The 16,876-nt window shown below is 39.5% G+C and overlaps 1 protein-coding gene across 1 annotated transcript; it reads right to left on the reverse strand.

Moving 5' to 3' along the window:
- Positions 1-14,599: 14,599 nt before the first annotated feature.
- On the reverse strand, positions 14,600-16,649 carry LOC130917593 (general transcription factor II-I repeat domain-containing protein 2-like). The gene is made up of 2 exons (XM_057839171.1): positions 15,593-16,649; positions 14,600-15,497 (listed from the first exon to the last, which is right to left on the reverse strand). Exon 1 carries the CDS (start codon positions 16,620-16,622, stop codon positions 15,597-15,599), a length of 1,026 nt encoding a protein of 341 aa, XP_057695154.1. The 5' UTR covers positions 16,623-16,649; the 3' UTR covers positions 14,600-15,497; positions 15,593-15,596.
- Positions 16,650-16,876: the final 227 nt, after the last annotated feature.

Below are 16,876 nucleotides of genomic sequence, written 5' to 3' on the forward strand. Positions count from 1 at the left end.
ACAATGAGCTGTTTACATGTGAAATGTATATAAATAACATTTTCCCACCTGAAATGACAAGAGCCACAACTCCATCACGCCACATCACCTCGAGACATTTCCCAATTAGGACCCAAACGAAGCCCCTCCCGAAATGCCTGCACCTGCCTGCGTGAGTTGCCCTTATATCTCCTGACAAAAAATGCTATTTATTAACTCTTGTCCTTACACATGGCCAATTGTACATTCAATAAAACTAACAAAAAATCTAATGGGTGGTGTTTTACAATTATTATCACATTAACTGAATACCGTTTGTCCCACAATAACACCATTATGGGGTGATGGATGGATCCCAATGAGAATTTCAAACATGTCAGATCGCCGCGGTTCATTGAGGAACTGTAAGCTGGCTGATGTGTCTCCTTGTTTGGCAGTGGAAGATTTTGAGGTCTCTCAGAATACCAGTCAACCAGAGATGGTCAAGCAAGAACTTCCCACTTGTGTCAAAACTGACGATTTACAGCAGCGACTTCAGCAGCTTGGGCTTGCAGACATTAACGTTGACAACGGTCATGTTGGACTCTCAGGGAAGAAGAAATTAGTCAATTTGCTCGATAAGTACAATGACATTTTTTCCAAACATGCACTGGATTGTGCAGAGGCACTTGGATTTGTCCACCGCATCAGACTCACCGACGAAAGACCATTTCGACATCCTTACCGGCTAGTTCCACCTGCTCATTACCAAAAGTTAAGGCAGGTTCTCTCCGAGTTGGAAGAGCAGGAATTAATCAAGAAATCAGTGAGTATCCCTCACCTCTGGTATTGGTGTGGAAAAAAGATGGGAGTTTGAGACTTTGCACAGATTTCAGATTGCTAAATGCACGAACTGTGAAAGACGCCCACCCGTTGCCTCATCTATCAGACTGTCTAGCTGCACTTGGAGGAAATATGTATTTCAGCACAATGGATTTGACCTCAGGTTTTTACAACATGCCGATGGCAGAAGAGGATAAGAAGTACACTGCATTCACAATGCCAATGGGGCTTTATGAATACAACCGAATGCCGCAGGGGTTGTGCAATAGTCCCGCCTCATTCATCCGAATGATGATGAGTATTTTTGGTGACCTGAACTTCAGTAGCCTCTTATGCTATCTCAATGACTTGCTTGTGTTTGCTGCGACAGAGGAAGAAGCATTGGCAAGGTTGGAAACAGTGTTCCATCGACTCAGACTCAATAACCTCAAGTCCAAAGAAATGCCACTTAATGAGGTCTTCTGTAAAGTTTTTGGGTCACATAATTGATGGCAATGGAGTTGCAGTGGACCTAGCTAAAGTCGAGGTGATTTCCAAAATGTCCAAAGATCATCTAATTGAGGATGATGGTTGCACACCCTCAGTGAAAAGAATAAAGTCATTCTTGGGGATGGTATTTTAGTACCAACCAGAGGTTGCGCTAGACTTTTTCGTTGTCTGTCATTTTGACTGACAGGGTCATAAAAATCTGGTCATAATCTATTTTTACCCGTCACTTAAAATTTTAAAATGATGATAATGACATTGTGGCGACCCTTTGTTTGGCATAATTCACCTTCCGTACTTGTGTGTCCATTTGGCCGAGCGGGTTAGCGGCTACGACACAGTCACGTGACAGAGACACTTAAGAGCCGCGCGCGTCCCGGCTTGAATAGAGAGTTCACAGAGAGCAGCAGAGCTACAGCAGCTGGACACAGCAATTCGAGCTAACAAGACTCTTAACATTGCATACCGCTTCAACATATTCAATAGTATTTAGTTTTCATTCATTTTAAATTAATATTCTGTCCGAACAAGCTTAACAGAGAATCCACACCGTGCCATCACACATCAAGCAGATGAATATGTAACTTTTTCTCCGCAGTGACAAAAACAGCTGACTGTGGCCCCAGTAGGTAGGCTACATTATGGAACAATTAAATTAACAGTTCACCTGCTGTGGCCTGAACGGAGTCTTACACCTTCCTCCTGGTGCGCATGGACTTAAATTGCGTGCCCGCTTGTGCAGTCCCTGTTTTTTCACCTCTTTTATCAACACCATTGTCGTTTTGGGGCTTTTTGAAGAAACTTCGGACACTCAGTTGCCTTGACATTTTTCAGAGTAAGGCCAACGACTTCATGCATCAAGAGAGACAATAGCTAATTAATATGCTCACTCGCCACCCTGTGGTCTGGGGTGTGAATTGCAACCTGTCAAAATGACAGGTGGACTTCAGTTTTTTCCGTCACCGTTTTAAAAAATCGGTCAACGACGGAAAATATTCGGTTAACGTGACCCCTGGTACCAACATTTCATCCCAGATTGCTCCTCTTTGGGCAAGCCCTTATTTGCCCTCACAGCTGTTCAGAAGAGGCGCGGCAAAGTCAAAATCAGTTCCAACACTGGCTCGTACAGGAAGCTTAAGCCCTCTGATTGGACAGATGATTGTCAAGAAGCCTTCTGTTCATTGAAAGAAAGTCTCTTGAACTCTGCTGTTATCTCACATCCAGATTTTTCGCTGCCGCTTATTCTTTCTGTCGATGCATCACTAGATGAGCTTGGAGCAGTTTTATCTCAAGTACCAGTGGGTGAAGTAAAAGCGCGCCCAATTGCTTTTGCAAGTAAGACACTGAGTAACTCCCAGAAGAAATATCCAGCTCACAGACTCGAGTTCTTGGCTTTGAAGTGGAGTATTTGTGAGAAATTCAGTCATTGGTTAAGAGGTCATCCATTCACAGTATGGACCGACAATAACCCTCTAACTTACATAATGACAAAGCCAAAGTTGGACGCATGTGAGCAGCGTTGGGTGTCACATCTTGCCCCCTTACACCTTTGACTTGAAACACATACCAGGCACCAAGAACATCGTCGCAAATGCACTTAGCAGGGACCCTTTCAGTCAGCCGTCGGCTAATAACAGAGCAATACAGCCACCTCCTTGCTGAAGCTGAGAGTTTGACTCAAGAGGGTTTCCAAGATGCATTCCGACTGAAAGTTCAATGTCACAAGTTGAAAAGAACAGTCCAACACAGTTCCACCTCGGCACAAGATTTCGTCAAGTGCTGTTGGGATGCTGAGTCCATTAAAGCTCTCATGAATGCTCAAAATCAGTGTGAAGATGCAATCCAGACAAGAGCTGTGGAGTTAATTCAATCTGTCCAAGATCAGTTGATGCCAGGACAAGAAACTCTTTCCACATTGACACTTGAACAACTTCAGCGTAGTCAAGAGCTTGATCCTGTTATTTCTGTTGTCATGCCATTTGTTATCGGCAAGAAGCGTCCGTCAGGACGTGAAAAAGCAAAGTTGAATAGGAAAGCATTAGTGTTGGTCAACCAGTGGGATAGACTCAAAGTTCAAAACGGTTTTCTTTATTGTGTCACAAAAGACCCCGTTAGCAAGAGGAGGAGACATCAATATGTCTTACCTGAAAGTTTGAAAGAGAAAGCACTGCATAGCATTCATGATGTTGTGGGACACCAAGGAAAAGCAAGGACATTGCACCTAGCAAGACAGCGGTTCTTCTGGCCCAAGTTAGAAGCTGATGTGAAAGAATATGTCAAGTGTAGTTCGAGGTGCATTTTAGCCAAGACACCAGAGCCTTCAGCCCGAGCTCCACTCGAAAGCATTAGGACTTCTGCTCCCATGGAGTTAGTGTGTTTGGATTTCTGGAGTGCTGAAGACAACCACAAAAAGTCAGTGGATGTTCTCTTTGTCACCGACCATTTTACCAAGCTTGCCCATGCATTCCCATGCTCAAATCAAACTGCAAAACAAATAGCAAAAAAATTGTGGGACCATGTCTTTTGTGTGTATGGATTCCCTGAACGCATTCATTCTGACCAGGGTGCAAATTTCGAGAGCGAGCTCATCTCTGAACTTCTGAAACTTGCTGGTGTTTCGAAATCACACACTACGGCCTATCATCCCATGGGAAATGGAGGAACTGAAAGATTCAATCGGACACTTGGAAGCGTGTTACGAGCTTTGCCTCTCATATAAAAGCACAAGTGGCCTCAGCAAATTCAAACTTTTGACATTTGCCTATAATGCAACAGTCCATTAAACGACAGGCTATGCACCCTTTAAGCTCATGTTTGGTCACATTCCGATGCTCCCAGTGGATGTGATGTTCAAGCAAATCCTGCAAGATCCAGTGGTTGTTGACTATTCAAACTACTTCAAAACTTTGATGTCATATCTCCATGAAGCAGCCCGCATTGCACAAAGTCATGCTCTCAAAGAACAAGACAAACAAGCAAAAGGCTATAACAAAAAAGTCAAAGGTTTTCATCTAAACATCGGAGATAGGGTGCTCATTGCAAACAAGGGAGAGAAAGCTAGCAGACAAATGGAAAGAAACAGTGTACACTGTCAAGGAAAGAAATCTGCAAACTCACACTTACAAGCTCGTAGACAGTAAAGGTGACACAAAGGTGGTTCATCGCAATTTGGTTCTGGACGTAAGTTTCTTGCCAGTGGTGACATCTGAAGAAAGACTTTGTCACGCTGAATCAGGGAGACAAGGCTCTGTGAATGAGGACACTTTTGGAGATGGGACATGTGATGCAGTCAGTGCACAGTCAGACCACTTGGGACAGTCAAGTGACCAGAGTTTTTGTCAAGTGATAGTGTAGTCTCAGTTAGTGACAATGATCTGGATAGTTCTGTAGTTGATTCTGATTGTAGCCTTCCTCTCATGTCAAATGTCTCATCTGAGCCTGTTAGCACACAGTTGCATTCAAGTTTTGCAAACAGTGATGAGCAGACAAATTCACACCCACACGTGCCACTACCTAGCACAGACACCCAGATACATCCTCAAGCTGACACCGAGACAGTTATTAGGACACGATCTGGCAGGGTTTCCAAGAAAGTTAATCGACTAATTGAATCCATGTCACAAAAACCTTTTGGGTTCCACAATTTTGCTGGGTTAGTTGGTGAAATAATACACGCTGTATTTTATGCTTCTGAATGAGATGGACCGCTTGGATGTGTGTAGGAAGCGATCGCTATATTTAGTTTTTTTAATCCTGCGCCATGAAAATGAGTGACTTCCGGCTTCGGTCTTGCATTGAGGACGAGGGCGCTGTGACGTGTACGGGTGAAGGCATCCTCTTCACTAAACAGCCGTACTGTTGTGTATGAGGACTAAGGATTCATCTGATTTTGCGGATTAATACGTTTATTTTTCGCATCACGCCCGCCAAACGGCTGCAGAAAAATCTTGCGCTATGAGGGAGAGGCATGTGCGCCTTTTTGAAGTTTCAAAAGGTTCCCATTCACCGTGGATATTGGCCAAAACAAGCCCTACTACCCTGGGACCATTGGATTTACGAGGAAGTGAGTAAACATCTTGTTTTGTATTATGTCAAGTACGAATACAGCGATTACAAAGTAAACACTACAAACTTTCTTTAAATAAAGGACTACTTACGTTTGATCATTGATAGGCATGTAAAAAGCTCTCCTCATGCACATTAGCTGCACGTTAGCTGCACAACAACTGCAGCTGCCCTCCTCCGGGGAACGAGCTGTAAATTTTGATCTCCGCCGGGCGGTTTTGCCGATCCGCGAAGACAATCGACAATCCAGTCGTCATGTCAAATAATCTGGGCTAGTTATGTGTGATTTTCCACTTCGAAGACTTTGAAACATCACTCGGTTCGGGTTAGAATGTCGGCTAGCTGTCACGCCTCTTGGTTTGTTTACATTCTCCAAAGCCGGGGAAGGGAAATGACATATGTCCGATTTAGGTGGTATAAAATATCGTTCGGAAGGTGCGACAGTAAAGGTGAAGTCGACAGTTTTGACCATTATGGAGTAATTCTGCCATGTCGTCCTGAATAAGTGCATTTTTATCATTTCATATTCCATTTAGCACAAGACTTATTTTTCATGACCATGCCATTTATTTAGCTATTCGGGAAAATACTTGGATAAAAAGAATATCCTGTAAAAATATTGAAGTAAAGAAAGAAACAATGACATTTTGCAGCTCTCTTCGTCGCGTTTTCCTCGTTGTGAATAGTTCCCCCTCGACGGGCTGACTGGTCCTTTTCAAGCCATTTATTTAGCTATTGGGGATAAATACTTGGATAAAAAGAATATCCTGTAAAAATATTGAAGTAAAGAGACTGAAACAATGACGTTTTGCGGCTCTCTTCGTCGCGTTTTCCCCGTTCTGAATAATTCCCCCTCAATGGGCTGAATAGTAAAACCGATGAGCCCAGTCTCCCGCTGACGTCATCCACCTGTTGGGGACGCTCGAGCCCTATAATGGTAGGCGTGGCTAACCGGCAGATTAAAAGACTAATTTCCCATCATCTGCGCTTTGCGAAATTGTTGTATATAGTCGAATCGTCTCAAAATATGATTCTAATTCACATAATAATGCTATTTAAGACTTTTTTTCTCCTGTCGTATGCTCTTTAAAATAACGGAAATTTATTTGGAATTATTTAGAGGCAGCTTATATGGTTGGAGGTCTGTCTGTACGTCTAGGATGCTTTTTATTCTGAATTGAGTTTGCAGGTTATAAGACACATGAAACGTGGAAACTTTTAAATGATTTGTTTTATTTTTTAATTAACATATACATTTGATCAGGAACGCGATGACTTTTTATATCCACAGTATAATAATAAAATGCCAGGACCATACTTTTTATTTTTTACTCACGTTCGGTCAAAAGACAGTTTAGGTATAATCCAACACTTAACACATAAACCTGTCAAATCGCTAAATCTGAACAATTTGTAAATTTAAAAAACAAACCAAAAAAAGTCCCTCAAAAATACATAATAAATACATCTAGCTGTTTTTTCAAAGAGCCCACCCAATTTTTTTGCTCAAGAGTGTCATGTGAGTGTTGCCTCAGGTTTTCAATAAATTACTTATGAAACTAATGTTTAATAATTGCAATAAAAAACAAATTAAAAAATAACTACTGCTTTGATGCTGTGTGTGAGTCTGGCCTCCTAGGGACAGTGTGGCGCACACATTATTAGAGTCAAGATTTCATTTGAATAATTAAACTAGTTTTTCACATAGAAGGAATATAAGCTTAGAAGTAGTGTTGTATCACCTGTCTTTATGGTTTACTACAGTGTTTGTTTGTAAATATTTTTTATTTGAAGGTGAACTCCATAATTTCTACTGCTCGCGAGTTTTATTTCATTTATTTTTTTCTGGATTTATTTATTTTACAGTAACTCATGATCAGTCAAGATCAGTTTTCCATTAGGTGTTAAAATGAAGTGCATGTTTTACTTTACAAAATGTGTTTTTTTTTTTTTTTTTTTTTTTTGCCCAAGTGTAACCTTTTAATTTTCTGTCAATTTCAACATTTAAAAGTGTATGAAAAAGACAACTGACTTACTAGAAATAACATAGAACTTGTTTAATAGATTCAAAAGTGAGATTAAAGTGAGATAAAAATCAATATGCCATTGCGGTAAAAGATTTAACATAACAAAAAATATCAACAATTTGTTATCAAACATTAACAAATGAACAACATCGAATTATTTTTCCATTTCAATGTCCTGGTGTTGCTCTTTTCGTTTGCAGTAGAGGAATACGGCAAGGACAACTGTGACAATGAAGAGTGTGGTGATAGTGACAACGATTGCAGTGACTGCAGTGGTTGTTAGCAATCGTGGACTGCTCACATTGTTGTCCTGGGGCAGCGAACAGTCCAGGTGAAGGTCACAGTGTTTGGTGCCCACCATACTTTCCACCGTGCAGCGATAGCTTCTACACTGCCGCTCGGTGATGTTGAAATGCAAGGTGGCTCCTGTGGGGTCCACAGTGGTCTGAGGAGGCAAGACCTTATTTCCGCTGGACTTGGACCAGATGTAATGCAAAGGTGGGGTGCCTTGCAGAGAGCTGCATTTCAGCGTCATACTGTTGTCTTCTTCATCCACACTGCACAGAGGCTGACTGGGTGCCTCCATGACTGTCAGGTCTAAGATCTTCTTGTCCAGTTCTGGTAACTTCTTCACCAGACAGCGGTACATCTCCGTGTCTGACGGACGTACATCTTTGATGATGATAAACGCGTCTCCATTTTGGGGATCGGCTGATGTGAAGTGGACCCTCCCCTCCATTGGTTTGTACAAATCGGAATACAAGCGGCCGCCAGTAAACCAAATGATGGGTTGCTCCTCTCGGTCTGCAGACTCGATACTCCACAAGACCTCCGTGTACTGCTGAGAGTCCTCGGTAGCTGGACACTTGACCCTCTGACGACGTAGTAGTGATTCATTTCCTTCTGGATTTCCAGAGGGCATGCTGGACAAATGTTGAAAAACACTCCCAGGAGGACAGAAGGCCAGAGGAAGTGCCACATCATTTCTATCACTATAAGGCATAGACTTCACATCAGCAATCATGTTTTCATTATAAATGTAAAAAAACAATGGAAAACAGAATAACACTGACGTAAGTTAAATGTATTTTACCTCGATCCAAGTTTAAATGTTTTCAATCTGTCATGTTTGCACTTTAAATAAAAACTATACAATTGAGGACAGCAATTTTTTCCCCAAGTGTTGAAATAAATGGAAAACACATAAACACTGCCATCAGTAACATGTTTTTGCATGATTACAAGTATAAAAGTTATCAGTCATCTTTGCTTAGACTATCAAATGAAATTAAAAGGGAAAAAAAGTTAATACTGCACTATTCAGCTTATGTGGAAACATGATCAATACAAAACACCACAATTCCAATGTCTCTCAAAACAAGTAAATAGGATTTCTTAATTGCTTAACTTTAGGAAGGAAGATGCATACCAACGACAGCAACACTTGTCTGCTTCTTTGGCGTTTGGTGTTGTAATTCATAATGAAAAAACAACTTATATCGGAAAGAGCTCAAAGCATCAAAGAGTTGAAAGGGACCTGTCATTGTGACGTCACGCTATTTGTTGGCACATATCCGCCGCCATGACAGACGGCTTCGTGTACTGCTCTCACGTGCTCTCACCTTCAGTTAGGGTTTTGTTGTTTAAGAAAAAAGTTTTTTTTTTTAAAATGCCCTGTTCAAAATTTTTCTTCCCCCAGAAAATTGAGATTTTCAGCTTTCCAATGATGTATCACACATGCATATCAGACAATTTTGAAATTTGGCCAAAATGGGGGTCTAAGAGCAGAACTTCAAGCCACCTGAGTGTTTTCCGCCATAAATAAATCGATCACGTCCACACACATCCAAGTGGTCCATTTCATTCAGGAGAATAAAATATCGCGTGAAATATGATATAAACACGCTTTTTGCTGTCAGAGGCACTTTAGGCCTTTTCTGTTACACACACAACAATGTTAATAAAGTTATATTTTATTTATTTTAATGATATTATTATTTTGTGATACAATTATACAAGTTGATCGATATTAGCTTTTTCTCTTAAATATTAAAAGGACAAAACATTATGCAGAGGTGTACTTATAATAATAAAAAAATATATAAACAAATGATACTATTTACAGTGGTTGCAGAGAGTTGGGGAGCGCGAAACATTTACGTCTTCCGGGAGGAGGACTTAACAGAAAATAATTGAGAAGCACTGGCCTAAGACAAGGTGGAGGAAATTATGAACAGTTTACATTGAATGGCAGTACTAGCACACAATCTTCAAGCTTCCACAGAGGTAAAAGAAATTCCATTAAAATTCTCTTAAAATAACGGAAATTTATTTTAAATTATTTAGAGGCAGCTTATATGGTTGCAGGTCTGTCTTTACGTCTAGGATGCTTTTTATTCTTAATTGAGTTTGCAGGTTATAGGACACATTAAACGTGGAAGCTTTCAAATGATTTGTTTTACTTTATAATTAAAAAATACATTTGATTGGGAATGCGTCGACTTTTTATATCCACGGTATAATAATAAAATGCCAGTACCAAACTTTTTATTTTTTACACATGTTCGGTCAAAAGACAGTTTATGCATAATCCAACACTTAACACATAAACCTTTCAAATCGATAAATTTGAACAATTTGGAGATTTAAAAAAAAAAAAAAAAAGTTGTTGAATTGAGGCGACAAAAAAAGGGCAATGCAACATAAAATGGATCAAATCTTTAAGAGCAACGAAAGAGTTGAGGAGGCTTACTTATCATTAAATTTTATTTGCTCTGATGGGGAGGTTCAGGACATCTTAGCTGTCAATGTGCACTTTGGACTTATATTTGTTCATTTATGTTAGGTTACTTATTCATTTCCTTATGATTTAAAAAAGTCAATGTTTGCGCAATCTTCAAAATATATTCCATTTCACTCTCCATAATATAAGTCATTTGTACTTATTTTTCTGATAGTATGTTACTTACATCTTTATTATATAAAAAAAAAATTTTTTTTTTAAGTGTTTACATTAACTTCAAGTTTTTTATACATCCTATGTTCTTAAGTAGTTAAAATTGAGATTTGGCATTTAGTATGTGAGGAAATGAGGGAAAATAAAAATTAGGAGATGGAAGTTGGGGTTAGTGCTGTTTTTGTTATCTTTTATTTTGCAAGTCATTGAAAAAATACAATTTTGAATGAAAATCTGTGTTTTTGTGTGTTCTAGAAATAACTGCTAAAAAAGTTTTCTTTACATTTCAGTAGTTTAAGAGGTCTGAACCCCCCCCACCCAAATGAAATAAATAAATAAAAGTTCTTGCTCAGTGGCGACCTTCACGTCAGAGAGTTCCGGCAAGAAATTCTAGCCACTTTCACCCCTGCTTATGAAACTAATGTTTAATAATAGCAATATAAAACAATTTAAAAAATAACTACTGCTTTGCTGCTGTGTGGGAATCTGGCCTCCTAGGGGCAGTGTGGAGCACACATGATCGAAGTCAAGATTTAATTTTATTAATTGAACTAGTTTTTCACATAGGAGGTATATAAGCTTTGAAGTAGTGTTGTATCACCTGTCTTTATGGTTTACTACAGTGTTTGTAAATATTTTTCATTTGAAGGTGAACTCCTGCTTAATTTCTACTGCTCGAGTGTTTTATTTCTTTTTTTTTCTGTATTTATTTATTTTACAGTAACTAATGATCAGTCAAGATCAAGATCAGTTTTCCATTAGGTGTTAAAATGAAGTGTATGTTTTACTTTATGAAATGTGCTTTTTTTCCCCAAGTGTAACCTTTGTTTTCTGTCAATTTCAACATTTAAAAGTGTATGAAAAAGACAACTGACGTACTAGAAATAACATAGAACTTGTTTAATAGACTCAACACATGAGTAAAGTGAGATTTAAATCAAAATGCCATAGCGGTAAAAGATTTAACATAACAAACAATGTCAACAATTGTGATATCACTTATCGAACAATAACAAATGAACAACATCGAATTATTTTTCTATTTCAGTGTCCTGGGATTGCTCTTTTCGTTTGCGGTAGAGGAATACGGCAAGGACAACTGTGACAATGAAGAGTGTGGTGATAGTGACAACGATTGCAGCGACTGCAGTGGTTGTCAGCAATTGTGGACTGCTCACATTGTTGGCCAGGGGCAGCGAACAGTCCAGGTGAAGGTCACAGTGTTTGGTGCCCACCATACTTTCCACCGTGCAGCGATAGCTTCCACACTGCCGCTCGGTGATGTTGAAATGCAAGGTGGCTCCTGTGGGGTCAACAATGGCCTGTGTAGGCAAGACCTTATTTCCAGTGGTCTTGGACCAGATGTAATGCAAAGGTGGGGTGCCTTGCAGAGAGCTGCATTTCAGCATCATACTGTCTTTATCCACACTGCACAAAGGCTGACTGGGTGCCTCTATGACTGTCAGGTCTAAGATCTTCTTGTCCAGTTCTGGTAACTTCTTCACCAGACAGCGGTACATCTCCTTGTCTGACAGACGTACATCTTTGATGGTGATAGATGCGTCTCCATTTCGGGGATCGGCTGATGTGAAGTGGACCCTCCCCTCCATTGGTTTGTACAAATCGGAATACAAGCGGCCGCCAGTAAACCAAATGATGGGTTGCTCCTCTCGGTCTGCAGATTCGATACTCCACAAGACCTCCGTGTACTGCTGAGAGTCCACGGTGTGAGTGTACGCACAGGGTAACTGGACACTTCACCCCCTGGTGACGTAGTAGTGGTTCATTTCCTTCTGGATTTCCAGAGGGCATGCTGGACAAATGTTGAAAACACTCCCACGAGGACAGATGGCCAAAGGAGGTGCCACATCATCGCCTTGTATACACCTGCAAGTAAAAGACAAAAACATACTGGAATTAATCAAATGCATTTTATGTTTTTTTTCTATCACTATAAAGCATAGACTTCACATCACTAATCATTTTTTCATTAAAAATGTAAAAAACAATGGAAAACAGAATAACACTGACATCAGTTGCATGTATTTTGCCTCGTTACAAGTTTAAATGTTTTCAATCAGTCATCTTAACATTCTAATGTCTCTCAAAAAAAGGAAATAGGATTTCTTACCTGCTTAACTTTAGGAAGGAATATGCACACCAACGACAGCAACACTTGTCTGCTTCTTTGGCATTTGGTGTACTAATTCATAACGAAAAAACAACTTATATCGGAATGAGAAGATCAAAGCATCAAAGAGTTCAAAGGGACCTGTCATCATGACGTCACGCTCTTTGTATTGTATAAGTGTAAGCAAAATGAACTATAATACAATGATTAAATTTTATTTTTTCAGTCTCTTTTGTGTTTTTTATTGCAAGTGTAACGGGTACACATTGTATCTGTTGTGGAACGTGGAAACCTCCCCGCCGATTTATTCATGTATCAGACCTTTGGAAGGACGCTAACGGCTGTGCCGTTGGCTCGAGCTTACATGAATAAATCGGCGGGGAGGTTTCCACGTTCCACAACGGATACAATTTGTACCCGTTACTCAAGCAAAATAAATGAAGATAGTACTACCAAAGCATTTGTAATTGCAACCATTTTCTGGGAGAAATTGAGCATTATCTGAAAGAATTGCAGGGGCGCCAATACTTTTGGCCAGCACTGTATATAGCAATGGCTGTATTGTGAGATGGTGACCCGGCTGACGTCACATTCGCATTCTTTCTCAATCCAGGAAGTCACTCATTTTCATGGCGCGGGATTTAAAAAATTGAATTAACAAATCAATCGCGTCCACACACATCCAAGTGGTCCATTTCATTCAGGATAAAATACAGCGTGGAATATGATATAAACATGCTTTTTGCTGTCATAGGCACTTTAGGCCTTTTCTGTTACATAAAAACAATGTTAATAAAGTTATACTTTATTTATTTTAATTATATTATTATTATTTAATGATACGATTATATAAGTATCGATATTACCTTTTTCTCTTTAACATTAAAAGGACAAAACATTAGGCAGAGGTGTACTTATAATAATAAAAAAATTATGAACAAATGATACTAATTACAGTTGTTGCAGACAATTGGGGGGCGCGAAACATTTACGTCTTCCGGAGGCAGGGTGTAACAGAAAATAATTGAGAAGCACTGGCCTAAGCAAGATGGAGGAAATTATGAATAGTTAAATTGAATGGCAGTACTAGCACATAATATTCAAGCTTCCACAGAGGTAAAAGAAATTCCAGTAAAAATTCTCTTAAAATAACGGAATTTAAAATTATTTAGAGGCAGCTTATATGGTTGCAGGTCTGTCTTACGTCTAGAATGCGTTTTATTCTTAATTGTGTTTGCAGGTTATAGGACACATGAAACGTGGATACTTTTAAATGATTTATTTTACTTTTTAATTAACAAATACATTTGATCAGGAATGTGACGACTTTTTATTTCCACAGTATAGTAATAAAATGCCAGTACCAAACTTTTTTACTCATGTTCGGTCAAAAGACAGTTTATGTATAATCCAACACTTAACACATAAACCTTTCAAATCGCTAGATCTGGACAAATTGGAGATTTGAAAAAAAAAAAAAAAATCCCTCAAAGAAAGATAATAAATACATCTAGCTGTTTTTGTCGTTGTTAACTATCAAAGATAGCCGACCCATTTTTTTGCTCATGAGTGTCATGTGAGTGAGTGTTGCCTAAGGTTTTCAATAAATTACTTATGAAACTAATGTTTAATAATAGCAATATCAAACAATTTCAAAAATAACTACTGCTTTGCTGCTGTGTGGGAATCTGGCCTCCGAGGGACAGTGTGGTGCACACGATTAAAGTCAAGATTTAATTTTATTAATTGAACTACTTTTTCACAAAGGAGGAATATAAGCTTTGAAGTAGTGTTGTATCACCTGTCTTTATGGTTTACTACAGTGTTTGTTTGTAAATATGTTTTATTTGAAGGTGAACTCCATAATTTCTACTGCTCGCGAGTTTTTTTTCATTAATTTTTTTCTGTATTTATTTATTTTACAGTAACTCATGATCAGTCAGGATCAAGATCAGTTTTCCATTAGGTGTTAAAATCAAGTGTATGTTTTACTTTACAAAATGTGCTTTTTTGCCCAAGTGTAACCTTTTAGTTTTGTAGTGTGTAAAATGTAGTGTGTGAAGTGTATGAAAAAGACAACTGACGTACTAAAAATAACATAGAACTTGTTTAATAGATTCAACACATGAGTAAAGTGAGATTTTAATCAAAATGCCATAGCGGTAAAAGATTTAACATAACAAACAATGTCAACAATTGTGATAATCACTTATCGAACATTAACAAATGAAAAACATAGAACTATTTTTCTAATTCAATGTCCTGGGATTGTTCTTTTCGTTTGCGGTAGAGGAATACGGCAAGGACAACTGTGACAATGAAGAGTGTGGTGATAGTGACAACGATTGCAGCAACTGCCGTGGTTGTCAGCAATCGTGGACTGCTCACATTGTTGGCCAGGGGCAGTGAACAGTCCAGGTCAGCGGTCGGCAACCTTTGACACCGAAAGAGCCATTTGAACCCGGTTTCCACGGAAAAGAAAACACTGGGAGCCGCATATCTAAAATGAAACAAAAAAACTTCTACTACTTTACCGCAGCATGTTTCTTATGAAATCCACGTGCTACAGAGAAAATTACATTTTATTCATTTAATGAACACATTTTGAACATTTTGAATTCTTGAAAAATAATAACAATGAATGTCTCTTTCAAATAAATTAAAAAGCTGAATTTAAATTGTCCATGTAGCAAACGAAAGCAGAAAAATGCCATGAGGCGTCATCCTTATATCCATTTATCTTATCTAAAATGAAGATAACACTGTATATATTGCTTTTTCTTACCTTTACACTTTGTATAAACAACTATAGTGTGGTTATGTCTTATGAAGTGCTACGGAGAAAATTAAATTTTACCGATGTAATGAACACATTTTGAATTCTTGAAAAAATAATAATGTCTGAATGTCTCTTTCGAATAAATTAAAAAGCTGAATTTAAATTGTGCATGCAGCAAACAAAAGGGAAAAATCCGTGAGCCGTCATCCTTATATCGCCTTGGGCTTTCAAAGTATGCAGCGGAGCCTTGACCTGAATATATAAAATAAATTGGGGGAAAAAGCACTGTGTCACTAAACAATGAAAATTAAATATTTGCAAAATATCTGCATAAATATTTATTTTACCTGGTTAATGGGACTTCTGCTCCTGAACCTCTGCGCACAGCTTCTGCAAATCGGGGCTGTACGAAGTCACTTTCATCTTTACGCAGGACTGTAAGCTGTCATCTGTGAGCCGTAAGCGGTGTTTGTTTTTAATGCAGTTCATGGTGGAGAATAGCTGCTCACATACATATGTGGATCCGAAGATCGACAGGACTCCAAAGGCATATTTCTTCATGTTCGTGTAGGTGTCGGGGATGGCATTCCATGTTTCAAATATGAGTTTGTCCGGTCTCGGGAGGTTCTCAATATCACTCCATTTGTGATTCTGAGCAAGAGTGGCCTTCTGACGGGCAACATCTTCAAGGTCCTCTGTCAAGCGTTTGAATTTGGACACCCAAATGTCTTTGTCAGCTATGTCAGCCAGCTCCAGCTCCAGAGCAGGTTGACTTACACCTGCAAATGCATTCACGTTTAGCAGGGATGGATCAATGGTCAGGGGAGTGACGGGGAAGGACAATGTGTTTTTTTCCTCTCTGAACTCACGGAATCGTTTACCAAACGACGCTTGCATTGTGGTGATTGCAGACTGCAAATACTCTGAATTGATCACTCCGTGAGCTTGTTTGAACTCCCTTAAAGAGGGGAAGTGAGACAGTGTGCCTCTCTGTAAATCTCTGGCTAAAACTGTCAGTTTGCGCTCAAACGCCAACACCTCCTCCAGCATGTGCAGCGCTGTGCCTCCTCTCCCCTGAAGCGTTGTGTTCAGCGTGTTTAGTTTCGCTGTCATGTCCACCATGAAGTGGAGTTTTTCCAGCCACTCTGGCTGTTCCAGCTCAGGAAAGGTGAGCCCTTTGCTGCTCATGAAAGTTTTCACCTCTCCCAGACATGCAGCAAAACGTTTCAGCACCTCTCCTCTGGACAGCCACCGGACTCTGTTATGCAGCAGGAGATCAGAGTATGCGCTCTCCACCTCATCCAGTAATGAACGGAACTGGCGGTGATTTAAACCTTTTGCCATTATTTTATTGACAATCTGAATAACAACATTCATGACCTCTGTGCATTCTGGAGGAAAACTTTGCGCGCACAATGCCTCTTGGTGCAGGATGCAATGAAAAGTCAGCAGCTTTCTATCCAATGATTTCTGCAGCAAAGCCACAAAGCCCCTGTGCGCTCCAGTCATACTCGGTGCCTCATCGGTAGCCACCGACACGAGGTGGGTTGTTTTTATTTCTTTGGCTCGTAAACAATCAAGCACAGCCTCACAGATGTCCTCCCCCCGTGTCTGGCATTTTAGTGGTATCA

This window comes from Corythoichthys intestinalis, chromosome 6 (genome assembly GCF_030265065.1).
Source record: "Corythoichthys intestinalis isolate RoL2023-P3 chromosome 6, ASM3026506v1, whole genome shotgun sequence".
Taxonomy (NCBI): Eukaryota; Metazoa; Chordata; class Actinopteri; order Syngnathiformes; family Syngnathidae; genus Corythoichthys; species Corythoichthys intestinalis.